Source organism: Balaenoptera acutorostrata, chromosome 14, assembly GCF_949987535.1.
Source record: "Balaenoptera acutorostrata chromosome 14, mBalAcu1.1, whole genome shotgun sequence".
Taxonomy (NCBI): Eukaryota; Metazoa; Chordata; class Mammalia; order Artiodactyla; family Balaenopteridae; genus Balaenoptera; species Balaenoptera acutorostrata.
Genome location: NC_080077.1, coordinates 3,726,647 through 3,754,238, shown reverse-complemented (window position 1 = coordinate 3,754,238; position 27,592 = coordinate 3,726,647). Strand labels below are relative to the sequence as shown.

Here is a 27,592-nt window from a genome sequence, read left to right as displayed (position 1 = left end):
ATTTTCCTCACCTTTAAATGGGGGCAATAGCATGCATAATTTATAGAATTGTCGAACACTGAGTTGATACAAGTAGTACCTAGAGGGCCAGGCGCGTAGTAAGTGCTCAATATATGTTAACCTCTGTTACTTCCGTCCGGGCGTGGGGTGCAGCCCTGTCCCGAGCGAGCACAGTCAGGAGGGAGCAGGTCACTGAGCGGAACAGAGATTCCTGAACAGACGAGGGAACCCTCGTGCCTCTAAGGATGCGCTCAGCAGAAGCCAGAGGGAGGTTGTTCCAAGAGAGAGACCATTACAGGGCGTGTTCGTGAAAGGACGTGTGGGAGGAGCCAAGAACAGGTACGCCTCGGTATGACAGAGCCACAGAGACGGGAGGTGTAGGAGATGCACCCAGAGTGCCAGCTGATGAACCCCGACAGCTGGTTGTCTAGTAAGTACAGGCCCAGCAGAAGGCCACTGGCAAATTTCTACAGGGAGGATGTCGAGAATTGCACAGGCTCCTGAGCCAAATTATACTGTTTTAAATGAGACTAGGTTAAGCACAAGGAGGCCAGAGAGCGACCAGATAGGTAATTGAAAGGTGGTCCGATAAAAGAGGAAGTGGAGCTATCTGTGTGGCTGCAAGTACAGAACTAGCGTCTCGGAAGAAAAATCATAAAGCTACAGATTTCAGGACAACTTTAGCAAAAGCTCTCTGGCAGCCAGAGCTGTCAGGCAATGGTCTGGTTTGCATTATGGGAACGTGTCCTCCACCCCTGGAGCGGCGTCCACTTGGAGGACCATCTACCAGAGGTGGCGAGTAAGTGACCTCGAGTTGCTGGTGGAAGGTCAAACCAGTGACCCTCAAGTCCGAACTCTGACAGTCATAGTTTCACACGGACAGAATTCAGTTACCAGGAAGGCTTAGGAAACAGGTGTTTTGATGCATGGCCTCTTTAGTTACTGCCAAGTTAAGCAGGTAAATGTTATTTTCTTAACATATATTAATATAATAATGTATCTTAGTCATTCTGTGTGTTAAGATGTTTGACTTTTTTTGTTGATGACTGAGCATTTACCATATTCTAAGAATATCATTCTGAGCAAGAATTCTCCCTAATCAATGACACGGACATCAACAAGGCCGACATTATCGAAATGTATACCGTTACCAAATAAACATTTGGAAGTTGGCGTTTCAAATAAATGCCTGGTTTTATTTTCTAGTCGCTTTCCTTTCTCCCCTCAACATCATTCGAGGAAAAATCTCAACCGGCTCCCTTTTACGTGACTGACGGTGGGAGAGGGGCGCGGGGAGGGCGGAGAGGGATGCAGGAACAGCTTACGGAGGCTTCTGTTTCATCAGGCTCCGTGTCCTCTTGCCAACCGCATCATTTGTGTATCATTTGGAAGATTTAAAAAAAGTCTTGTTAAATACGTGAGATTCTCAGGTCAAAAAACATGTAGTTTCCCTTTTGTCTCTCCCAGAACTGGGCCTCTGAAAACAGTCATCACAGGAGGGGACAAGGGCACAGAAAGTCACAGCAAGGTGACAGAAGGCCTCGGGGAAGGAAGACTTGTGTCCTGCCCTTGACTCCCAGCCGCCCCTCCCTGCACTTCCCGGAACATCAGGCGCCCGACACACTTGCTGAATAAGTGTTTGCTTAATAGTGTTGTGTTTTTAGGGTTCCTTTGGTGTGGAAATAGCTCTTGGTTATGGTAAGTCTGATGGAAAAGTCAAACCTGTGTAATAAAGATAAGGGCTCAAATTCAGATCAGCTTTACAGAGAACCAATCTGCAAGCTCAATGACCAAATAAGTTTCTGGAGATATTAGCTCATGAAATTTATTTTAAACACAGTAAACATTTGACACAGTTTCACAGGAAATGAATATTTAACAAAACTCCTGTCCACAACATGCACAGTGCTGTGTGCTCAGAGAGCCGTCCATTAATAAGAGTTCGGTGTGCAGAATTCCATTTTAAGGTCTTTCTACGTTCGTCGAATTAACAAGGCCGTGGACACCCGTGTTTAACAACGCCACAAGTCTTTATTCCAGGAAACATTTATTTCATTGACTCCCAAATGTAGCTCTAATATGTTTTTGGTGAGAGATGGTCTTGGGATGCGATTCAGCTTCAACTTTCTGGTCTTAAATATTTATCATTTCCCTGCCCACCTGATGGCAAGCAGAGAGAGTCAAATAAACACCATTACTTTAAGCGGAGTTTTAAAAGATGAAGCCATAAGGATACTGATCACGGCTTAAAGATTATGTGAGTTTAGCTGAGAACATTTTTTTTTCCTAGCAGAGAGAATCCCAGCACTCAGTGTAAACACGCACGCCACGTGGAGTCCTTCCCACTCTTGAGCCATGTGGGCTTGGACTGGTCCTGGGAGCCCTGCCAGTGGGGAAGCTGTTTCAGGAAGCAGCCTTGGCACTGGGGCTCATGAGTTTTGTAACATGAAGCAGTCTTTCTAAAAGACCACACTTTTCCCAAAGAGTCTTTTCACTTTTAAAATTACACAGTGGAGTTAATACAAATCATCGTGTAAAATTTAACGTTTTATGTTGTCTCATCCTTTCTGCCAGAAAATGGCTGAAGCAAACATACCACGTTGCTCCACTGTGAACTTGGTCTCTCCTCTGCAGACAAGGCCTGGAGAGTTTGCACATGAACTTTTATGAAGCTGCAAATATCTCTTACCTTCCCCACACGTGAGAACAAATGATAAACGTGAAAGGTGATATTTTAAAAACTCTTGTATTCAATTATTCACACCGAAGGATAGCCATTAAAGTTATGAACATCTCTACATATATTTCATGTATCATACATATATATATACTTTAAATGTATAATTACATATCAACAAAGGTTTCTTGCTGCTCTAAGCATGTAAGTAACACAAAGATTTTGCAGAGTAACACCCATATATGCATATATACTGGCTGTTTGAATTATGAATTTATTTACAACTTGCCTAGGTTATAATCAATGATTATTGTTATATTATACAAACATGACAGTAAAGGTTTATTTTAAATACAAAGACTGCAAATGAATACATGAAAAAATTACACACATGTACAATATTTATAAGTTATAAATGCAAAGTTAAGACCTCTTTAAATTATTGCACTTGTGCATTTTACAAAGTTTTTATATGTCATACATATAAAATATTTTTAAAGTTATAACTTATTAACTGTAATGAAATTGGATATTGTTAACTCAAAATTCCTTCTCCTTCCAAAAGTGAGCCCATTAAAACTTTGGATACAGGTCCATCGACTCTACAAATCAGCTTATTATGAGCATTGTATTTTTGACAGCTTGTAACCTGTATTCCACTCCAGCAGCTTCTGGTCAGCAAGGAGATTATCACCAGCAAACTCTTAGTTGCCTTGGCTAGGCAGGGATAGAGGATCTCCTTTGTTCATAAGGACTTGTTAAAAAAAAAAAAAAAGTCACCTCTTCTTTTCAGAAAGAGTCAAGATGCTGCATTTCTACAAATTTTGGTAACTGTTTCACAGTGTTCTGGGCACGCACACTTTTTCCAGTGGGTCACTGGGTGGGTTCTGGTGAATAGGTGGGGGTCGTGGTATAGAAACACCTTCTACAACTACATCTACTCTCAGTGTGCACACTAAGTGAATATAAAGGGCATACACCATACAACAGGTCATATGGAAAAGAGTGTTCCCATATGTCGTTTACACAGTATATTTGAGATACGGCACAAGACTGGGAACTAAAGAAAAAACAAAAGCTGCAATGCCCAGGATAGGATGATATTTTAGGTGGCCTAGGGTACTGGATAACACACTTTTAAAACTTATCCTGCAATAGGAATAAAACCTTTCCACTTAAGCTTCAGTGAATGTACGGTTCCTCAAAAATATTAGCTGAAACTTGATGTGTGGAAACCGACTACCCTAATTGGCAAGCGTGATCTGGCTGGAAGTTTCGGCCTGGGTCCTGGGGTAACGCTCACCCGTGCCCAGCAGGGGTACACGCAGGTCTGCACCCTCTCAGGGCGGTCAGCTCTGCAGGACCTTCCACTGTCAGTCAGAGAAGGGAAAAGCTTAGAGTTCGGATGAAGGTGGTAATGCTTCTTTGGATTTCAAACGTGTTTCTTGTCTTTCACTTTGTCCCATCTTTTCAATTTAGAACCAGAACAGCATCAAAACTGTTTTCTTCCTTTTTTTCTATTCTTATCATCACATAAATGTATCTAGTGCTTCAGACAACCAAAATATCCAGTAAAAAAAAAAAAAAAAAGACAAAAAACAAGAAGTGTAAGCACTGCATTGGGTATCACTAATTTAAACTTAAGTGTTTAAAGAAATTGGCAAAATGTGTATCAGGATAAATACTTAATGCAAAGGTAAAAATATACTAGCCATGCTCTACAGACAAGCCTGGGGAAACCATCCCTGACAGCATACTCGGCTGATTTACATTTTACAGTGATTTTAAAATCAGATCAATACTTGCAATAGAAGGGATACACTAAGGTGACTAAATGAATATGTCTTTAAAGAATTAAATCCTGAATAAAATCAGCAAAGTGTAGAAAGCAAATACATTTGAAATATACAAAGATAGAAGTGATTTTCAAAATCTAAATCATGCATATGTACCTGAAAAACCCAACAAAATCACATCATAATCAGTGTCACAGCTCTTGGAAGTTCTTGCAAAAAAGACTGAATCTGAACAGTTCATCGGTTATGGTCACAAGGGTGACTATGAATGAAATAAAATAAGGGATAGAAATCTGATAAGGAGAGAATGATCCTAACTCATTCCACTTGATAAAATTAACCATGGATGTGTCCCTTGAAATGTTTTTAATTATAGTTAAGCAAGAAAGCAAAACAATGAATATATGAATGAAGAAGTAAAATTACAGAATTTAAAATAAAGGCACAGGCCAAGGCATGGTGAATCACTTAGTCCTATTAAAACTCAGACCTTACTCTGGGTTAAAAGACCAGCAACATAATACTCAAAACTAAATCTATTAAGCAATCCAGGAAGCTAAGGATTTATGCATCTATGTGTATCGTGTACAAACATAGCTACTGTGCTTGAATATACCAAGAAAGCAAAATTCACTGAGGTTGATTGCATAAAATAAAGAAAGCATAATATCTGAAAAGCATGCTGAAAAGAGGAAACCTACACTGAACAAATCTAGTTCTGAATTAGCTCTGTTTTTGCTGCCGTGAGAACAAGTCACCCCGAGCAGCACCGTGATTGTCTGCACAGATGCTTTTCCATTGAGAGAAGAGTCAGGATGGAGGACAACCGCGTGTGACTAATTCAAAACCTGGTCTCTCTTCCAACATTGGTTTCTCACGTGCTTCTTAGAAATAACTAAAGCTGGGAAATGGATCACAATTCCTGCCCTAGCAAAAGGGTCATTTTTGAGAATTCCTTTCCACATTAATTGCATTTAAGATTTTCTATTTAATTAAATCACAACTAGTAATTAATCAGATACTTGCATTTTTTAGAATTTTATTCCGCTGCCCGAGTTCAATAGTTCACGTTGTTAGCATGCATTTCCAAGAAAATTTCTAGTTAAAAAATATATTCCCTATCTCTGAATGGAATAATTGCATTTGATGATAAAACTGTATCTATTATAAATCAGCACAACCAATAAAAAACTTTGCAAATCAAATATTCTACATATACTCACAGCTGGTTACCAAATTTATACTGAACAGGGAAACTTTGACCCAATATAAAATACCACTTTAATGAGAAACTCATCAAAACTTTTGGCGATAAAAACCATCTGCCCTTTAAAGAAAAAAATCTGGGGAAAAGACAAGACAGAACTCAAAAGCGTGTCTGCTAAATCAATCTGCCGAGATACAAAATACTCCTAACTGTGTGTTTTCCAAAACAGATTGTTAACTAAACATCACTGCATCTGAGGCCCTTTCATTTTAGGTAAATCTATGATTCCTAAGTCAATCTTACACATGGTAAAAGTAATAGTAACAGTTTACATTAGAATACAGTCCTTTGTTCAAACTTTGTTTCTATTATGACTATTTCACAAGAAATCAACCAACCGATAACTCCATACACGTTTCTTTGGGAAACTACTGCTCAAAGTACAGGTCACGTAATGCAATACACCTGGGTATGCCAAAATAAGATACTTTTCTCTAATAATCATGTCAGAACAGCAACCTTAAAAATGCAAAAATAGCCATAGCATTCCCTCCCCCATGACTGTTGTCTATTTCAAGAAGCAGAATTCATGCACTCTTTTAAAATCCTTTAAATTAAACAATAGTCTTCAATGATATTTCCTGCCCCCTTGCAATTCAGTCTCCAGGTTCAGTTAGATGACCTAAGTAACTTTTGTGATTAAAGTTGAATCTCATGGGTCCAGTTTCATACATTTGGCCGTAGAAAGTTTGGATGTACGCAACTTTGTAGAATTCAGTTCTGTGAGTACATTAACATGAGAAAGGACTCCTTCTGGTCAGCTCTATATCAAACCATATACATTTTCCAACACGAAAAATCACTTTTTGAAGAATGGGGCTGATTTTTACTTTTCAAAGATGTGTTTGCATCTCTCTCCCTTTCTCTCTCTTACACATATATGTGTGTGTATCTACATACATGTGTGTACCTACATGAATGTCTATGCGTGCACAGCTAAACACATCCGTGTGTGTGTGTGTATCTAGCCACAGTGGTATTCTCTCTCTTTTGTTATTTCATTTTACCTCATATTGTATAATTATAATAGCAAATGGAGCTCCCTGGCAACTTTCAGAAGCCCATAAGGAAACTGAACACACAGTGTTAATTTTAAAATAAGAACTATGTTCGTGTATAGCTAACTCTGCTGCAACACAAATAAACCATATTATAGAAACGCCTGATTTCATCATTTTTGCACAAACCAAGCTCATATGAACAACAATGTATATAGTATTGGATGTGCAGAAGAATATTTTTAAAAATTTATTTTATTGAAAGTAATATTCCAGTTTCCTGCTTCGAGAATCGTGGATAAGCCATTTGTTACGGATCAGCCTAGCACTTCTGAGACTCTAATTCCTTCAGGTCAGGACTAGCACAGCTTCGGAGGTTACCAAGTCATTGTGCTAAAAATCCTTAAAGCATTAATATGCACCAGAAGTGACTGGTGTATAATCCTTGTAGGAGGGGGTCCAGACTATTACTTTTGTATATTTTTTCAAAACATTCACATTGTAGAGTAATATGAGCCTACCAAAACTGATACAGGAGAGACACGGCAGACGCAGGTGTCTCTGTAGATATTTGATCTTGAGCAGAGCAAAGAGAACAGAGATGGGCCCGGATGCAGCTGCCGAGGGCAGAGAGCTTACGAAAGACCCATCCAGAGCACGAGCACGAGGGGAGGACAAACAGGAGATGGATGAGCGGCTCGCAGTGAAGACTCCAGGAGGCTGAAATGTTATGGTTTAATTGATTTTAAGAGAAATGTATGGTCTTGTAATTAAATAATTTGTAGAACAAACCTTCCACTTTGAATGTGAGTTTAAGATTTTGCAATGACATCAAGTGAAAACATAAAAGAATCATTGTTAAAAATTCACATTTTACATCCCTAAGACTTGTCCGTTGAAAATAAATTGTATGCCTTGCTTTTATTTTGTTCTTTATGTAAAGGGTTTAGGAAATTTGCCAAGACTACAATAAAGAAAAAAAGTAAAGACAACAATACTCTCTGACATTTTTTGAATTGATACTTGGATTTCTGAGATTTATTATGATGTATACCTGCATCTCTTTTCAAGAGGATAGAAAATCTGCTTCCTTTAGTGTTAAATTTATTCATCTAAGCCCTTTAGTATAAGCTTAAAGAATATGCTTTAAGTCCACCTAACTTTTAATTCATGAGGCTCTGAAGAAGAATCGATTTTCCATCACTGATTGCAGAAAGGCGCTTCTTACTCTGTAACCTCGATGCCACGTGTCTGAGGCTGTCTGCTATGATTCACGCTAATTACAAGTAGGTCACACATGAACATCCACAAGAGTAACATGTAAAAGTTCCTATTTATAACCAACAACATCAAAGCAACACTGGTGTTAAAGCCAAAGTACAATATCATATTAGTACCGTTTTAACCCTCACTGGAAAGATACAGGGAAAAGTACCCCCTTCCGAATAATTGTCCATTTCCATTAAGGCCTCAGCTATGTTAGCCCATTAGAAAAGGCCAGTTCACAAGGAGTCACTGGGGCTGCGGATTTCTGGTCCTGGCTGATCACCGTCGGCGACGCCGTACAGAGGAGGCTGGCAGGGTGCCGTCTGCTGGATGTGTTTACTTGATGGTACCTTCTTGAAGAGGTCTGCATCCCAGTTGCCAGGTGTAGGTTCCCCCCACAAAAATAAAAGGAAGAAAAGTCAAAGAAGCAAGATGAACACCTTCAGGTGGGAGGGCTCAGGAGCGCCATCAGTCATCGATCTTCACAGGCAGCTTCTCCGAGGTCCCCTGGGCCGCCGGCGGGTTCGAGATCCACACGGCACTCTCCTCCCCTCGAATCACCTTCTCCCACTGGCTCAGGTTATTCCTGGAATAAGAGATGCAGCGACAGGGGCCGTTTCAGAAAGGACTTCTGGACTCTGTCCCAACAATCCTCTGCACCGTCCTGTGGCATAACTCAGCCTGATGGCTTCTGGGTGTTGTTTTGACTCTGGTGACCTTGATTCTAACCAGCTTGCAGGCTCCCAGCCTGTCCCCCGACTCAGCACCACAGCTCAGTCTCCTCAGAGGAGCCTCGGCCACCAAAGCCCCGTCCCACCAGCTCATTTCTTAGTTGGGATTCACTGGAAAGGGGACTGAGCCAACGGGTGACCACCGAGGACACGCGGGATGGGAGGAAAGGGTGGAAGGGGGTCCGGAGCCGCAAGTTCATCCACCAATGACACCTCCGGCCAGGCCTTCCCACCCCATGGGGGGGAAGCGTGTGTCCCCCCGGGGCATCTCCATCCCCTTCACCCCACATGCGACACCGGGGAGAAGCCTTATTTTGAACACCGTGTCATGTATTAGAAAGGCACCATAAGTTACACCTGCTACGAACTTTTGAAATTTCCTCGTTACGAGGTTGTATTTGTGCTCTGGTGGCCTCTAGTCTCAAACGCAGCCGCACTCCCCCACCTCCTAGTCTTCCCCTCTCAGTATCTGCAGGTCAAGGGTTCCAGCATCTTCCTCTCCTCCGAGGGTGTGAGGACTTCCGCTGCCTGACCGCCACCCTGCTGGCCCCGCTAACCTCGCAGAGGCCTCACCAACATTCCCCACCTTGCACCTTGCTTTCTCACACGCAAAGTCAAAATCAGAAGGGAACCTTATCATTAGCAAACACAAAATTCATGCAAAGCACACCTGCTAAGATACCTTTGGACAAAAGAAACCCCTAAAAAATAACCTGAAAAATTTAACACTTTAGCTTTTGTCCTATGTCATCAGGTATCATTTTCCCAGAGCCTGAAGAGAATTTTTGATATATTGGAAAAAAAACACCCACTAGCTTTGTTGTGTTTCCTTGGATACAATGATACATGATGAATTTTTCAAGTTTTAATCATATTGAAATGGCCTTTAAGGGATTATGGGGTTTAGCCAAGTCCACAGTAGCAAGAAGGCATCAAAACTGCTGAGACAGCTGAATAACAATCCCAGAGCTTGATAATAATAGCAAGTGTTCATCCTGCTGGTTCTAAATATTTAGTGCAAATATAGAGAATTTTTGGACAAAAAGAACTTCTGAGTAATGCCTGCATCGATTTTTTTCTTTTTTTTTTTACAACATGTTGCTTGGATTTCGATTGATATTCTCTTTTCGCTTTGGTGGAACATTCATTTTTCCAACCTGACTCCATCAAGAATGAATCCTCACTCACACTCCAAACCGTCCACATGGCTGAGCCCTTAGGGAATAAGATAATATTTTCAGAAACTAGCTACTGATTAAGGTCAGTGATGGTGCAACAAAATACACTGGGATGTTCTGTTCATCTCCACAGGAGCAGAGAAGAAAGAGAATCACTTAAATAGGAAAAAGCAGGATCTTTTAAAAACCTTCTTGCTTGTTAGTTGGTTTTCCTTAAAGAATGAGTTCATCAGATAAGTTTCCACCGCAGAGAATGGGAGCATGCTAAATCCTCAGATTTTGTTTACAAATATCTCGTCACATGTCTGTTCTCCTCCCCTCGACGGTGCACCCACTCCAGCCCCTCAGTGTGGTTCTGGCTGAGTGGTTAGAAAATTCGTGTCGAAACCAATTTCCCTGCAGAGAATCAACTCACACAGCTGTTGCTCAGCACCATTCGCCTTCCCCAAAGGAATTTCCTTTCAAAGTGAGATGAAAATCTTAAAAAATTTCCAACGTTCTTAGCTGAGTTTAGCCCTCCAAAAAGATGATGAGAGGACACAGAGAAATCTGAACTAGAACAGATCAACTGTTGATGGTTTGCATTTCTTTTGGGAAGAAACTGAAACTTCAAGAAGATGCCATTCAAGATTCCATCTCGTCCAATAAAAAGATAAACTGTGTGATTTAAACTGAGTCCCTTTCCAAACCAGCAGCCCAGAAAAGACATTATTGTCTTCTTAAAAACAGCATTGGGCAGGGACCTCTGAGTCATAAAAACAAACAAACAAAACTTCAAAACTTTATGAATAAATACTCTTGATGTATACTTGTTACATAGGCAAACACACAGCCCATTTATTGTAAACTGTAGTGAAGACACATGTATACTTAGATGGAGATAAAATCCTATACATTCTTATTTTTTAACAAATAGCATCACAGGTTGAACTACTGTACATACCTGCAGGCTTTCAGGAGAGGCTCTGTGGGCGGGAAGATCTGGGTGAGGGTGGTGTAGCAGGGAATGGCCACGGCATTGTAGAATCCAAGCTGCCTCAGTGCAAAAACCACGGACAAGAAACACAACTGCACATTAGCAATTCTAGTAGCACTATATTCCTCAAGTGAATTTTCTACTTCTCAAGCCTACCTAAAAAACTAAATGTTCTGGTTTTGCTAAGTAATCTTTGGCTCAAGGAACACTACTGCAGATTACAGTTAAAAATTCATTAAAATACATTCACAAAATAAAACATAAAAATTTAAAACATAAAAAGAGGGCTTCACTGGTGGCGCAGTGGTTGAGAATCTGCCTGCTAATGCAGGGGACACGGGTTCGAGCCCTGGTCTGGGAAGACCCCACATGCCGCGGAGTAACTAGGCCCGTGAGCCACAACTACTGAGCCTGCGCGTCTGGAGCCTGTGCTCCGCAACGAGAGAGGCCGCGATAGTGAGAGGCCCGCGCACCGCGATGAAGAGTGGCCCTCTCTTGCTGCAACTAGAGAAAGCCCTCGCACAGAAACGAAGACCCAACACAGCCAAAAATAAATAAATTAATTAATTTAAAAAAAAACATAAAAAGAAGTTAATCTAAAACCCAAGTACAATATTCAATGGGATTCTATTTATAGATCAGTTATAATTCAGGTCCTATTTTTGTCTCTGGTCAAATTTAGTACTTTAAGTGTTAAGCATTTCAAAGTCAAATCTGCTACTTTTCTACATGGGTGACTCTTCGCCAACTTAATATTCAGGAATCACCCACTGTTGGGTGTCTTGTTTGTTACTCTTAGCTTTGGTACTTCATTTGGTTTACTGAAATTTTCTTCATCTCCTCCCTCCTTTTTTTGGACCTACGACAAATCTCACTGACTTTATCATAGCCCTCTGAGGTAACAGCTCTCTCAATATGTTGGAATTTAAAGTTTTTAGTCTGTGATACTTTAAAAAATATATTAAAGAAGATTTTATTAGGAATTATTCTGGGCCACTGTGCACATAAGTGATGCTGGCCCCGACTGGCCTTTGAAGGCCACATGGGAAAGAGCTGCTGGATGATTAACCAGAGAAGACAGACTGTCTGGCTACAAATAACTGCCCTAATGGTTGACAACATGTACAAGATAAAACTGGCTCCTTAGATAAAGTGACCGGCAAACCATGGCTTAGCAGTTTCTTAACTGAATTTCGGTGAGACACACCAAGGAATATAGAAGAGTCAAATCTACTTGGTTCCTTTCTGCTTTCTCCTGTTGTAAAGTCTATCATCATAGTCATCTTGCTAGAATAAATGCATTTCCATTTTTCACTTTACAGTTCACGCACAGACTTTCTTATGTCAATATTTAGCAGATGCCATGGAGCAGAAGGTCTCGAGAGAGAGACTAATTATTGGGAAGTGGAGTCTTTTATTTTTATGGCAAAGAATAATTTCAGAGTAATCTCAAGTGAGAGGCAATATATTTGGTAAAATACTAGCTGATCACAGAAATATTTTATTTAAAATTCTCTAAGACTATAAATGGATCTGGAATTTTGGCAGAAACATACTACTCTTTTATTTTTTTTAATTTATTTATTTTTATATTTATTTTAGGCTGTGTTGGGTCTTCGTTTCTGTGCGAGGGCTTTCTCTAGTTGCGGCAAGCGAGGGCCACTCTTCATCGCGGTGCACGGGCGTCTTCACTATCGTGGCCTCTCTTGTTGCGGAGCACAGGCTCCAGACATGCAGGCTCAGTAGTTGTGGCACACAGGCTCAGTAGTTGTGGCTCACGGGCCTAGTTGCTCCGCGGCATGTGGGATCTTCCCGGACCAGGGCTCGAACCTGTGCCCCCTGCACCGGCAGGCAGATTCTCAACCACTGCGCCACCAGGGAAGCCCAGAAACATACTACTCTTAATGAAATAACATGAGAACAAAGTTCATTCCCTGACGGCATCTTCAGTTCTCTTATGTACCCTATTGGGATGACTGCTCAACTATTTACAAGGAAAAGCTAATATCATCAGCTCCTTATCTTACCAATATAACAAGATAAATTCCAAATGAATTAACAAATTAAATATAAAGTGATGAAATAAAAAAATAACTGAAGAAAATATAGGCAAATGTTTATATAATCTCAGCGTGGGACAGGACTTTTACAATGTGACATGAAAAGCAGGCACAAGACATGAAAGGATAATCACTGTGATTACCTATACGGGAAAGTTCCACAAACAATGTTAAAATAAAACTAAACTGCAAAATCCACCTGCAACATGCTTGGTAGGCATGTCAGTACACAGTCAGCAGAGAAGGAAAGTGAGTCTCCTGCTAGAAGAACTGGTTAAGGATACGAACGAGTAAACTGCTCCCCAGAGGCAACGATGGTGAGAAAATCACGCCACCTCTTGCTGGGCTGTGCCCTCCAAGAGCTGTGGACAAACTTAAACTTTTGCATTAAGAGTTAATAACTTAACTTTAAATAAAGTAGGAAAGTTTGAGAACTTATCCAAAACCATCATCTTGTGAATTTTCTGAAATGTTTTCTAAACTGAATTTTATATTATATTTATTTGTCTGTAACTAACATCCTTATTATGATGTTAGAAGATTGAGCGTTTAAAAAGACCATGATAAAAGGAATATATCACACCACACACGCACACATGCAAAACTAACAAGGCACAAGAGCTCTCGAAACATCAAAAATTAACATAAATTATGTAGTAAGACCTGAAAAGAGAACAATTAGTGCCAGTTTGTGGTAAGACAAAACTCAAAATGTACTAAAATATATGCATTATTTGTTAGGAAAAGTGGACCTAGTCAAAATCTATCATGTTATTCTCCAAAAATATCTTTGTACATTTGATGACAAATATTTTCTGCTTGTTAAAAATATCAACAATTCAAATTCATCCATCCCCTCTGTTTCAAGTAAGAAAAGAAAGCCTGCAATTGGCTGCAATTTCATCCGTAGAAGAGGTGATGATGGCAAGTCTAGCTGTGAACCCTTTAACTCCAGCTGGGATTTCCCATTCGTGGTCCTACTATCCTCCAAGTCCGTCTAAATGGAGATTTCGGGTGGTTCCAGGTCCTGTAAGACTGCATGTGCTTTTCATTCATATCCGCTGTTATGGCCGCTGTAAACGGTTGGACTTTGCAACACAATTCATACCTGGCCTTGTGGGACTTCGTCCTTCTTGTCTCTATCCATCATGGGAATAGGCTGAATTCCCAGCTTCTTCATTTCATCACCCTGGGAGAAACAGGGGAAAACGAGGCTCTCTCAATTGTATAAACTGTTATGAAACTTTGGTATTGATGAGTTGTTCCCTTTTTTCGTTAATTTGCTTCAAAATGAATAATGTTGCTGCTTAATGACCCAAACAAACGTCAGAATAATAAAAAAATGTAATGTATTATTGCAGGTTTTTATCCTGATATTCCTCTCCTGTACTGAATTACCAGAAACCTAGCCATCTCTCCTGGTTTCATTTTGTAGAAGTTAGTGAAAGTTAGTAATAAAAGGAGATAAATGTGCGAGGAGGAACACAAGAAGAAAATGTGAAATAACCTCAAGGGCTTTATCTCACTTCTTCAGATGATTTTTCACATGCAATGCACCAGGTGAAGCTAGGCTTTAAAGAGGAATATTGATACATCAATAATAAACAATAGTCTACTAAAACATGTCAGTAGAGATACAGTATAACTGGCTAGACATCAGCATAATGGTTAAAAATTATAGATGTTTATTAAAGATGTATGATATCGCAGGCTCTGGGCTAGGCAACTTGTAATATTATTTCACTTAATCTTCATGAAATACTATAAGTTCGATATTATTATCCTCGTTTTATAGATTTTAAAAATTATCTTACTGTTTTTATTTATTTTTTAAGGTTAAAGATTGTTAAAATTTTTCCTGAATACCTCACACTCTTCCCTCACATTTCTTAATTATTTTATTATTTTATTTTAATTATGCTTGTTTTCAGAAATCCAAAGCACAGAATAACTAAAACCACCCTGAATTTGCTAAGATAAGGTCTAGAGACAAATTACTATAACCCTTGTTAAGAATGTTTGTGTACAGGACAAAGACACTTGCCTTGACTACGTAAAGGCACTTGAAGTATAGAGTTTGCTCTGGTGTTGTTGCTTTAAATATGAACAGCAGTAGTTCTCAAGCTTTTTTTCTTTTCTGTCCTAAGTGAATGAAAATAACTAGGCCCCTTGCTCAAGGATTTCACAAGCCCAATATATAAAAAGATTTTAAATAAGCAGTGATTTGAATATGTACCTGAATAAGGATTGATACTGACGAGGAAAACAATGGGACACCATGGCCCGTGTGTGCAGGAGCACAGGGGTGTCTGGGGCTCAGGGGGGAGGCGCTGCAGGGGGGAGGGAAGGAGCCCCAGGCAGATGAAACTGCACAGCACGGTCAGGGACCCAGAGGACAGAGGGGCTGAGACGTGGGAGAGGCTGGAGAGGCAGGGCGCTTGCTGCATCAAGCGCGCGATTTTCACCTTTATCATATCAGCGTGGAGAGACGGAAGATGGGAGGTGGGGTACTGACATAAACAGAATTAAAGTCGTCCTGAACCGGCAAGCGTGGCCACCGAAGCACAGAGATGAGTCAGAGAACTGGTCTGAGGGCTCAGTCTCAGTACTAAGGCAAGGATTTCATCTCAAGCAACATGACACCAGAGACTATATACTCTTAATCACTGTTACACTGATTCTAAAAGATAAAGGCAAGGAAGCCAGTTAGATGTTGCAGTAACCCAGGCGGGATCTGGTGAGGCTCTGAAGGGGTGGGACAGAGTGTGGGGCTGAGGTGGGCAGCGTGGACTTTATGAACGTCTAGGAGATCAACTGACAAGACTTGGTGATTACACTTCTGTTTCCACCCCCGGCCTGTGAGCCCCCTGCAGACGTCATCTATGAGCATACTGGCAGCTGATTGCTCCCTGTGGACTGTCTAACCAATGGGCAATAGAAAGGGAAAAAATCTACACATCTCCCACATTTCGATTCGTATTTTCGAATCCAAATATAGTTGTTATGGTATTAAGTATGTCATAGTTAACTAAATAAAAGTATTTGCAAAACAATAAGCTAGCTTCAGACAAGTTTTCTTATGTGGTACTTATAGAATTAATTCTAGGTTACTACTTTTAGACACACATGCAAATTAAGTTGACTGTGATAATAAAGTCAAACATTACAGCTCAGACATGTATATCTAAAAACCATCTTCCTGAGTCTGATAGTAACCAGATTTTGACACACACACAATAAAATAAAGAAGAAAAAAAAAACCATGCAAGAGGATGCCTACACAATGTATGCATTGTGTATTTGAGAAATAACACCCTGAGTATATTCAACTCAAGGCCTGTGGTCCTCACCCAACAAAAATTCTTCGGCTTTGCAATTATAAGACAGATCAACATTATAGACTATTTCTACTAATCGTTAGCTGAATGATTTACTGTTTTTTGCTTTTTACATCCATTCTTCTACATGGACGAGATTTATGGTTTGAACCATCGACTACCGAACTTTTTGTCCTCCAAATTTATTTTTACTTCTTCAGAACAAATGAGGTGCACAAACACTTTACAGTTTTTTTCCCCATAATCTTTGAATATGCAGGGATCTAAGTATTTGTGGATTCATTTGAATAGGAGAATTATATTCTACTTACTCATGGCAAATCAAGGAGTAAACACATGTTTCTGATAATTTGGATAATTCAGTCTAGAAAAGGTATTCATGAAAGTAATTCACATGGTTGTTTCACATGTCAGGAATTCATGGCTTAACATCCCACATATTCCACAGAAGTCATAATTTGAAGCTGAATTGACCATTTGGTATATTTACATAATCTCAGTTTCTACGGTACAACGTGATTAGTCTCTCGAATTTCTAGCTGCAGGCACATAAAGCCCATGATATTGTGGGTCCCTCTTAGTACGTTTTCCAGTGGCTGCCATAAAAGAGACGGCCTAATGCGGTTTATTGGATGGATGACAAAAGATTGGCTATTAAATAAGGAAAACTGTTGCACTACTGTTCAGGGAATCAGTTCCTGAACTATTTCAGTGGAGATCAGAGAATTTACACACATATTCAAGTCAGATGTTACAGAATGACTGTTCTTACTTCATACCTGTATAAATGCTAAACAATAGTTTTTTTAAGTAACTAGCAGCATGAGCAACTAAGATACTGTTACTAAATTATCCGTATATTTAATTTCTTCCCAACTGTTTCTCATTTCTTGATATTATCTATGTTCACATAAAAATCAAGGACATACCTCAGCCCAGAATTCTGCATATATATCGTTCGCCGTCAATTTTGTTACTGGCCACAGTTTTGTCACAGAACAAAGATCACAGGCAGTCATCATTAAACCAATGACACGGTCTCTAGAACACAATAATATAAAACTGGTCACTGCAGCATTTGCAAATTTATAAGAACAACTGGAAAGACTTCTGTATTTTCAGGGGTGAGAGAGGCCTAAACGGGGCATCGCTTCATGATGGGGGAACGATAGTGTTACAGAGCAGATACAACTAACAGGCAAGAAAATAAAGGATTAAAGAACAGTGTAGCTTTAATTGTAAGAACATCAGTCACTTCTGTCCCTAGTTCCATGAAGCGTATATCCTGTGTTCCTGCTGCCTGATTGTTACTGTTGAAATAAAATATTATGTGGGCATGGCCCTGATGCCATCTAAATCCCCTGCTATATTTTACTGCCACAAACCAGATTTTGACTTTCATGGAATTTTGGAAATTTAGAGTGAGAAGAAACCTTGAAGAAAAAAGTCCCAATCCTTTCGTTTTATATAAGGAAAACCTGAGGTGCAAATGAAATGATTTCTTCAAGGTATAACTGGCTCAAGACAAGGCCAGAGTAGATGTAGATTTCCAGAATTCACTCCCATCTCCCCACCTGCAGAGAAAGGTGATGTCTCCAAACACTTTACAAGCTCCAACTTCCCAACTAAAAGGAGTTTTCTTTTCAATTGCTTTGCACTCACAGCTGTGTGTTCTAGGTCTGATTTTTTATTCTAAATATGGTTTGGTTTAATATTTCCTCTTGGAGAAAGATAAAAATTGCTTAAAAGAATTCAAACAGACATATCCCCTATAATTTTAATGCCTCTGCTCTAGTGACATGTGGTTACCCTAAATGAAGTCTACACTTAATGGTGGCACTAAGTACTAGTTATTAAGAGCTTTTAATATTACTGACATTAACTTTTACAAAGCAAATTACATAATAATAAAAGGCAAATTATCGAGAAAGACACAAAACCACATAACAAGTGAGAAGATGTCATAAGTCCAGCTCCTACCTAAATTCTAATGCATCTGAGGACTCCACGGCTGCTCAAGGCCGCCTTATTTCCTGGAGGTGCACAGACAATCCCCATCTGTGGGCACAGTACTCCCTGGGTCCTGAGCCTGCCCACCAGGCCCACAGCATAGTAAGAGCATCTGTCTGTCGCGTGGGCAGTCTCTGATTTAGTGGTGTTCCCTAAAGCAGGTTCCTTTGATGCCAATCACTCGTAAGGTTCTTTCATTTCCCATCAGCCAATTTTGTTTAGCCCATTAGCCTAATTAAATGGTATCTTCTACAACTTTACTTTTCACTAAGGACACATGTCAAAAGGGTATCATGTCTCTAACAGGGAAGACTAGATAACTTTAAAAACGTCAATGAGACGTGTACCCATCCTGTGACCCCAAAACAGATGCCATGTGAAGATGCAAATCCCTTAAAATGATCAGGAAACCCCATGGTTTCCTGACGAGGTAGTTTCCTAAGCACCTTGTGGTTTAAAAGAAGAATATTTATTTCTGGATTTGGGCTTCTAAAGCAACAAGTATATTATCTGTTTGCTCAACAGATAAATTCATTTAAACAGAAATAGAACATGAAAAAAAACCCGATTATTTTATTAACAAATAATTATTTCATGAGACAGAAATAATTCAATCTCATTCAATCTACAGTCACACAAAAAAATCAGCATTTATTTCTTTTGGTTAAATATTGTAATAAGCTTTATCTCATAAAAGATTTCTTATCTCATAAATCTATGAAAAAATGTTAATAGAACTGGGCACTGGAAAGCATGTGGAGCCAGTTTTCTCACTGGATATGATTCCATAGGTAGCATTTCTACTACTAGGGTTGAAAAGTTTATAACCTAGCTATCATTTAGATTTCACTATCAAAATTACTTAGACAAAACAATTTAAGAGTATTTTACTGTTAACCAAACAAGTAAAAAATAAGACAGATAAGAAAATTTGTACTAAATGCCTTTAATAAATAAAAATTACTCATTTTTTACTCTCCATGACAAATCAGCTAGATGGTCATGGTTTTCCGGAAATATTAACCTGAACTGGAATTGTTTTATTTCTTTCTATGAGTGGAATATAGACCTAATGGTATAAACCTAATTCGTAACGTATTCCAATAACCAACTGTGAAAGGGACGGAGTTTATGCCAACTGTGCTCTTGGTATGATCCTGCAAAGCCTCCTCACTAAGAGCACTGCAGTAAGAGGCCAACACAACGCCTCTATCACAGATGGTTCTTACGGGGGTAATTTCGGGGTGGGGGGCGGTTGACTACATTCATTTATTCCAAAAAGTTTTGAATGCCTGTATGTATCAGGCACGGCGAAAATAATAAACAAAATACGCACTGCTCTTGTAGAACTAATGTTCCAACGGGGAGAAGTAGAAAATAAGGTAGAGATTTTCACTCAACAAGTCTATATAAAAAATATTTTAGGGGACTTCCCTGGTGGTGCAAGGAAGATAAAACTCCACACTCCCAATGCAGGGGGCCCGGGTTTGATCCCTGGTGAGGGAACTAGATCCCACACGCATGCCGCAACTAAGAGTTCACATGCCACAACTAAGGAGCCCACATGCCGCAACTAAGGCCCAGTGCAAACAGACAAACAAATAAATAAATAAGTATTTTAAGAGAGGCAAAAATATGAAGATGAGAGAGAGAGTCCAGTAGAGACGGCAGTGTGCGTACAAGTCCTAACATGGGAATAGGTGAGGTGTGCTGGAGGAACAGCAAGAGAGCCAGTCTGGCAGAAGCGCAGGAGCGAGGTGCTGCCAGGCCGCTGCTAAGTCTCCAGACACGACAGGACCAAGTCTGACGGTGAGATGCTGGCAGCTGTGGGTAGAAGAGGGACATGACACACTTTTAAAGAGATCCCTCAGCTCTGCCCAGAGGAGGATGAACTGTAGCATTGTAGGGGAGGGAGGTTGCTGAGAGGCCGTTTAGGAGAACACACGGCAGTCCAGATGCGCGCGGACGGCAGCTTGAATTAAGGTGACAGTAGTGGAGACAAAGAAAGTAGGAGGGTTACAGTCGTTAGAGGCAGAGCCAAGTTGAAATACGTTAACATCCACAGGAGTTACAATAAGAGACATCTCTCTCCCTGTCTTTCCCTCCTCCCTTCTCCCCACCCACCAGCATCATCCCAGACCGGGTAGAGCAGCTTAAAACACAGGACCTGTCACAGGTGAGCAGAGGTTCCGACCTGAAAGCGAGCGCCCCTCGCCAGTGCGTACGTCTGCCTTCCCAGTGCCAGCCTATTTTAAAATTCTCTTCCCACATCCCACGATCATGGAATCACAGAACTTTACAAGACGGAGAGAAAAGAAACCACACAGCCTGCAGGATTTCAGGTGAGTTACTGGTGGCCAAAAAGGAAGCCCCAGCTCTGCCCCACTGCCCCCTCCCCTGCTCCCCTCATCCCATGCCACAGACTCTGTAAAGTTAGTTAGCCGAGGATACGATGTCCTATTGGAAGAGAAGGAGAACCACGCAGACGAAACATATAAGCAACTTTACAAAAGATTTCAGGTAGCACTGTGAAGATAAATAAAGAATGAATTCTCATATGATTATTATTACAATTTCTCACTTGTGTGAATAACTGGAATTCAAAAAGACTGAAAGGCTGGCTAGATTTCCACAGTGAGCTGGAAATGTAATACTCAGTACCTCTGATTCTCCACCCTCACTGTTTACTAGGCTCTGACCTCATTGCAACCTCCCACATACCAACTAAGTCTTTAAGTGGGAGAAAAATTAAGAAACATAGCCCAGTTGTAAAACACAGTAACTTTAATACCTACTTCAATACAAGGTTATATCAGCCAGGATCCTGACGTGAAACAGATGACACACCCAGGAGAATTGGAGGATTGACTGAAGGGACTATTCACATGGCCTGGAGGGAAACCAAGGAATAGTAAGGCACTGAGGGCCAGTGATAGTGGGCAGGTCCCCACCCTGGGCCTGGAGGGACAAAGGACAGCTAGCCAGGGCCTGAGGTCTTGCCCCCAGAAGCGCTATTAAACCGGGGACCCACAGGGAAGAAGCGAGGGGAACGAACACACCAACTCTTCTCTCCTCCTGCCCTCTGATCTCTTGTCAACGCCACCCGTGGCTGAATCCAGATGGAAGTTGGAGGGAGGGCGAGGGAGCTGAGTGACTTGCCCCTGAGGGTCAAAGTGGAAGACGAGCTTAGTGGATCTGGGGGCCAAAAGCAGGCCGCCCAGCACATGGGAGCAGCCCATAGTGGGCGCTAAAAAGCTGTTGTTCACACAGAAAAATACATTTGAAATTTGAACCATTTAAATATTAAATTGCACAGAAATAGAAAAATGAATTTAAAGCCAACATTTCTACTAATCTAAGAAAATCTATGCCATTAGGCTTTGGGGACCCGGCACAAGATTGTCACCAAAACAACAGAAAAAAAAGAAAACAAATGCACGTCCTGCTTATCTTAGAGTGTGCATATAGAAAGAGCTGATCAAAGACCAGACTTCTATCAGGAGGCGTCTTAATTGTAACTGTTAGAGCAGGTCAGTAAAGTGGCGTCAAGTGGTTAAATAAAAAGCAAGCGCTTGGGGGTATACAAGTGGATGTTTTCCTTAGAAACTGTCATCTAGCTTTATTTTAATCCCTTTGTTTTATTTTAAAATTAGGTCATACATAGCATGTGAAAAGAGACTAGGTTAAATCCGTTTTCCCTTAAATTATCATTTTAATGATTTTTTTTCTTGTTTTAAAACTTATCTTCAAGGCATTTTAAATCACTGTACTAACTTAAATCATGTCTATAAAAACTACTGTACTTCTCTCATAATATGACCTATTTTGGTTAATTTATTAAACATTAAACTGGACTAAGGATGCTGTAGATTCTGAGAATATTATTTGAACAGGTGCAGAACCAAAATCATAGATAAGATTTTAGAATCTTGCTGTTTCCAAAGACACAAATAATAACTCTTTAATATAAACATCAGCATGATATAGTGATGATCTCACTCAATAAACTTTAAGTTCTCAATTCTTGTTTTTGTGGAACCCTGTGTTGCTTTTTGAAAAACACCATTAAGAAGAGAGAAAACAAAATTATATGTCAATGCAGAATCAGTCTTGAGCAAATGTGTCTCAGAGGGATTTGCTGTTATTAAAAACATATTCTAACTTAAAATTTCTTTGCCTAACAGAATCCTTGTGTTACTCCCAGAGTTGATGACTCTGACCTCCTAACACGGGCAACTCTGTATTACTTTAAATCAAGTGAAGACATCAGTGATTTCACGCTAGAAATTAGTTTCCCTACATTTCAAGTTCTTCGGCTGAAACATAAAACACACCTAGCAGAACGAGGCCCTCGTACATTTACTACTGCAGGTAAAGACAGATCACTGGTGTCACATTGACAAAATGCTACAGGAAACTGCATTAAGGTCTAAGAATAAAGGAAACCACACGAACAAAGTACAGAGCAGTAGCCGTGTGAAAGCGTACATCTTTTCTAGCTCTGTTTCTGAATTGTTTAAAGAATTGGTCAAGCGTTTAACGTACCCTTTCTTTGATATGCACCTAAATCTAAATTAAGGAAAGACTTCGGAAGAATGGTGGCAAAGGAATGTCTTTGAAGGGTACAAATATTCCCTGAGATTAAGAGAATAAACATTTTCATTCATATATTTCCGAAAGCTTTTAAGGATAAAATTCTGCACTTAGTTGATTTTTTAAATACATGTTTTAGGAAGGCAATTCCAACATGAAATACATGGAAATAAAAATTATAAAAGCTACTACTAACTCATATATTTGTCATTTTAACATTTAAAAGGATACTTTAACTTGATTTCATAACTTAAAAAACATTTGATCTTTTATAATGTTTGCTAAAGTGGTCCTTAGGCAAGATTATATGTTTTCGTCCATTAAGAAAGATGCTGTTATTCAAGAATAGTGCTCTGATTTCTATGGATGCTCTGTTCAGTTTTTGTCAAAAGGAGGCAATGATCACTAGTTGTTTCAGTGAAAAACTAAGCTACCCTTTGCCTACCCTTGCTTTGAGTCCAGAGCTGGTTTCCAAATGTGACATTCATTTTAGTTGTGGTTAACTGTGGTTTAACTGTGGTTAGGGAAAGAGTATTGAAGGACATTTTCAGTGAAGGAATAAATTAGTTTACAATTTCTTTTTCTCTTTTTGGTGCACTTTATTTCTCCTCCTCTCCACCTTTTATGTCACTAGCAAGTCCCCTTTTATAAATTAGATTTAAACTTATCTAATAATTCATTTCTGGGGCCCTAAAATCACTTGGCAGGCTCTGTTATTTAAAAAGTTTAAAGAATATACTCATTACTAAATGGGAGATATTTGTAAAAATAAAACTGTATGTATGTCTAATATAAAAGTGAGTCACTCATCTGATTTTGAAAGACACATAGCAATGACTTTCATACATATCTAGTCTCTGGTTGCTTCATTTTCAAAATAAAAAATAATAAAATTACCTAATATTTTTAAGCACAGTTGTGGCTACAATGTCAAGTTCATACAAGACATAATAGTCAATGTTAAGGGCATGTCAAGTTAAGGGGGAGAGGGATAAATTAGGAGTTTGGGATTAACATATATACATACTATATATAAAATAATCAACAAGGACTTACTGTATAGCACAGGGAGCTATACTCAATATAATACTCTGTAATAACCTATATGGGAAAATAATCTGAAAAAGAATGGATATGTGTATATGTATAACTGAATCACTTTGCTGTACACCTGAAACTAGCACAACATTGTAAATCAACTATACTCCAATATAAAATAAAAATTAAATTTAAAAAAGACATAATAGTAAATGTCAAGGGCAGGTGGCAAGGACCAGTGGTAAGGACAAAAGGTAGGGAAGAAGTGTCAGAATATTAGGACTCCCAGCAATGAGGAAGAGATTACGTGACATTCAGCTCCAGACCGAGTGGAACAAAGACTGAGAGAGCCATAAAATGAGAGAATGATCTGGGTAAAGTCCAGCTGACCCAAGAGTAAGAGACCAATAAGAGGCCAACACGCCAAGGATGATGGAGCAGAAAAAACACAAAAAGCCTGGTGTCGTGAAAGCATCACTGGGCAGCTGAACTTAAGCCAGCAACTACCTATCTTCAGACTCTTTGCAATAGGATAAAAAATAAAACCCTACATTTTAAGACACTAGTCATTAGGATTTATCTTCTGTAAACTAAACGCTTTCCTAACTGATAAAACACTTAATGCACATGCGGCCAACTGGCTTCATTCAGAATACACTATATCTTTTGATATAAAATGATTATCTGTCATGCTCTAGAGAATACTTGTGGAAAAAAAACCCAGAGAGTTGAGATATCTGACGTGATACTGTCCTTTTTTAGAAAGGACTGGATGCCAGGAAGGGCAGATTTCCAGCTTCATCAGTACATGTAAAATACTGGAAAATTACCAGGACACAAAATGCCACTGAAGACATAAGAAGAATATAAGATCACATTATGAAACCTACACTCTTTATTTTTTGTCGTTTTGGATTATTTGTTTGCTTGACAAATACTGAACCCTCCTACATGCTCAGCAGTGTCACAGTTACCCATAACTCTGGGCCCAACAAGTGGACAAAAGCCTGGAATGCAATTACTTCCATCGTATGGCATTCTGTCCTCTGATATGCTCAACAGGACATTATACCGTTATAATTTATGTCTAAGACAAAAGAGTTTTGAGAGTGAAAGTGAGCACTAATATTAATTATATCAGGACAACAGGTATTAACTGAGAATGATCCAGACCAACTAGGGAGTCTGGCCACCCTGATTTTAACACAAAAATATCACAAAATAAATAAAGATAATATCAATACTTTGAGAATTGTTATGAAAAATATTAATCTTAAATATTAATTTTTTACCAAATAATTGGTAGGGAAGAAAAAATAATCCATCTAAACATTTTTAGGCTTAACATGGGTATGCACATGTAACTAAATAAAATGCTCTTGTAAGTACTACGTTAATCTCTCTGCTTACGGTTGAGAAATACAGTGATTCTTAATTTAAATAAAGGCTGCACTTCTCTAGATATTAGGTAACGTCATTCTTGGCCAAAGTCTGCCATTGATGTCCTCAGATGAATGGTAGCATCTTTTGTGTTTTAGTATTAATTCCAGGTATAAAGGGAGAGGCCATGTCTGTCATTCATTAACTATCTATCGGAGCAATTACAATTACTATCCCTAACAATTATCTTCTAAGAAATATAATCATATATTTAACTACAAAAATTCAAATAGCAGATAAATAATTTATTAAAGGTATAAAACAAACTAAACTAAATTGGATATTTACATAAAAGGAGAAAAACATTAGTGGGCTGAAGTAAATGCTTGCACCAGAAACTGCTGCTGGAACAGAGTCCCAAAAGAGAACAAGAATTCACAATCAAAGAACGATACCATGCTGTTAAGCAAAGATAAACAGTAAAATAACAGAATAAACTTTATTCAAAAGTATATTTCCAGCTTATAGACTGCACATTAACTAATAGATAGAAAACAGCTCTGGAGAAGCATCCTTTTTAAACCATATGCAGAGAACTCCCGGCTACCGTGAATGCGGACCAGCCAGCCCTGGAGGCACCTGCCCCGTGAATGCGCCAGCAGAGTCAGGAAAGAGAGCCCTTGCCATGTTTCTTTCGAGCAGAAATTGCTAGAGCAAGAAAACAAGGAGCTAGATGTAAAAACTAGCCTAATTTGGAGATGATATCTGTCCACTTGGTACAGTGCTCAATGGAGCTATTTCCACACACAGCAGCTCTCACTGGAGAAACAGCTGTCAAGTTATAGATGATGCCACGTACGGAACATTTGGAGCGAACCTGTGTCTATGACAGAGGTGGTGGAATATGTAACCTAGTTACAGGGGAAATGTCTGTGTTAACTCAAGTGTAGTAAAGGTTCTAGAGAATGGAAAGGAGAAGATAAACATTTCCCACAACGAGGGCAGCCCTGAGCCTTTGTAAAATCCCCCTGTGGCTGAACTCCATGTCTTCCATTTCCTAGGACAACGCAGAATGGCTCAAATTATGCAATTTCTTACATACATCACTATGGAATCCTCACAAGAAAATCTATGAAAGGCCAACAAAGCCGTGTCAAATGCATGAATATTGAATTCACTAATAATCCTAAAATAGATTAAAAGCTGGCTCAGTACCATGCAGAATTTTGTGAACTGCTTCTATGAGCTCATGAACTCCTAATCACCTCACAGAAATGAGCTTTGATCTCATTTGGTGAATTAAGGACCATTCTATTTAATTATTTTTAAAGATTTCACTTAAAGGCCTACTGATATAATTGACATACTCTACCTTGTTTAAGAACAAAACACTTGAAACAAAAGTATATCATATTTTATCACAGAATCATACTTCTAGATTGTATATTTTTGTCGCTCATACTTTAACTTAGGTGTAACTTACATGGAATTAAATGCATTAATTTGAAAGATACAGTTCAATGAGTGTGAAAATGTATACAGTCCAACCACCAGACCAGTGATGACAGGGAACATCTTCATGTCCAGACACTCCTTCTGTCCTTTCCCGTTCCATATCCCGTAACCAACACCAACAACTGCCAGCCTGAATTCTACCGCAATCACTAACACTACTGATTTGTTTGGCCTATTCTAGAATTTGGTAAAAATGTTTTCATACAGTATGCACTGTTTTGTTCAACATAATGACTGTGTGATTTATTCATGATGTTGCATGAATCTGTAGTTTCTAATTTTTTTATTGCTGAATAGTACAGTATTCCACTGAATAAGTGCCAGAAACTGTCTATCCATTCCCTGTTGTTGGACCTTTGGGCTGCTTCTAGTTTAGATGCATTATGAATAATGCTGCTGTGAATATTTGCGTCCAAGCCTTTGTGCGAAAGGCAGAAAAAAAGTGGAAGACAAAATTGGGAACAAAGAACAAGTGCGAAGAATAGAAAACAGTAACAAGTATGGCAGATATTAATGCAACTATATCAAAAATCACTTTAAATGTCAATGATCTAAATACACCAATTAAAAGAGATTATCAGAGTGGATCAAAAAATAAGGCCTGAATATATGTTGTTTATAAAAAACACACTTTAAATATAAACACACATATAGACTAAAAGTAAATGGATGGAGAATGATATACCATGCTAACATTATTCACAGGAAAATGGGAGTAGCTAGATTAATTTCAGATGGAACAGACTTCAGAGCAAGGAAAGGTATCAGC

General features: G+C 39.3%; 1 protein-coding gene across 1 annotated transcript in view; it reads right to left on the bottom strand.

Moving 5' to 3' along the window:
- Positions 1-1,809: 1,809 nt before the first annotated feature.
- The window catches only part of PDE10A (phosphodiesterase 10A), a 298,539-nt gene continuing 272,756 nt past the window's right edge, over positions 1,810-27,592 (bottom strand). The window contains 4 exon segments of the mRNA XM_057528096.1: positions 1,810-8,590; positions 10,857-10,945; positions 14,058-14,138; positions 17,217-17,328. Coding sequence (XP_057384079.1) covers positions 8,473-8,590; positions 10,857-10,945; positions 14,058-14,138; positions 17,217-17,328 — 400 coding nt within the window. The 3' untranslated portion in view covers positions 1,810-8,472.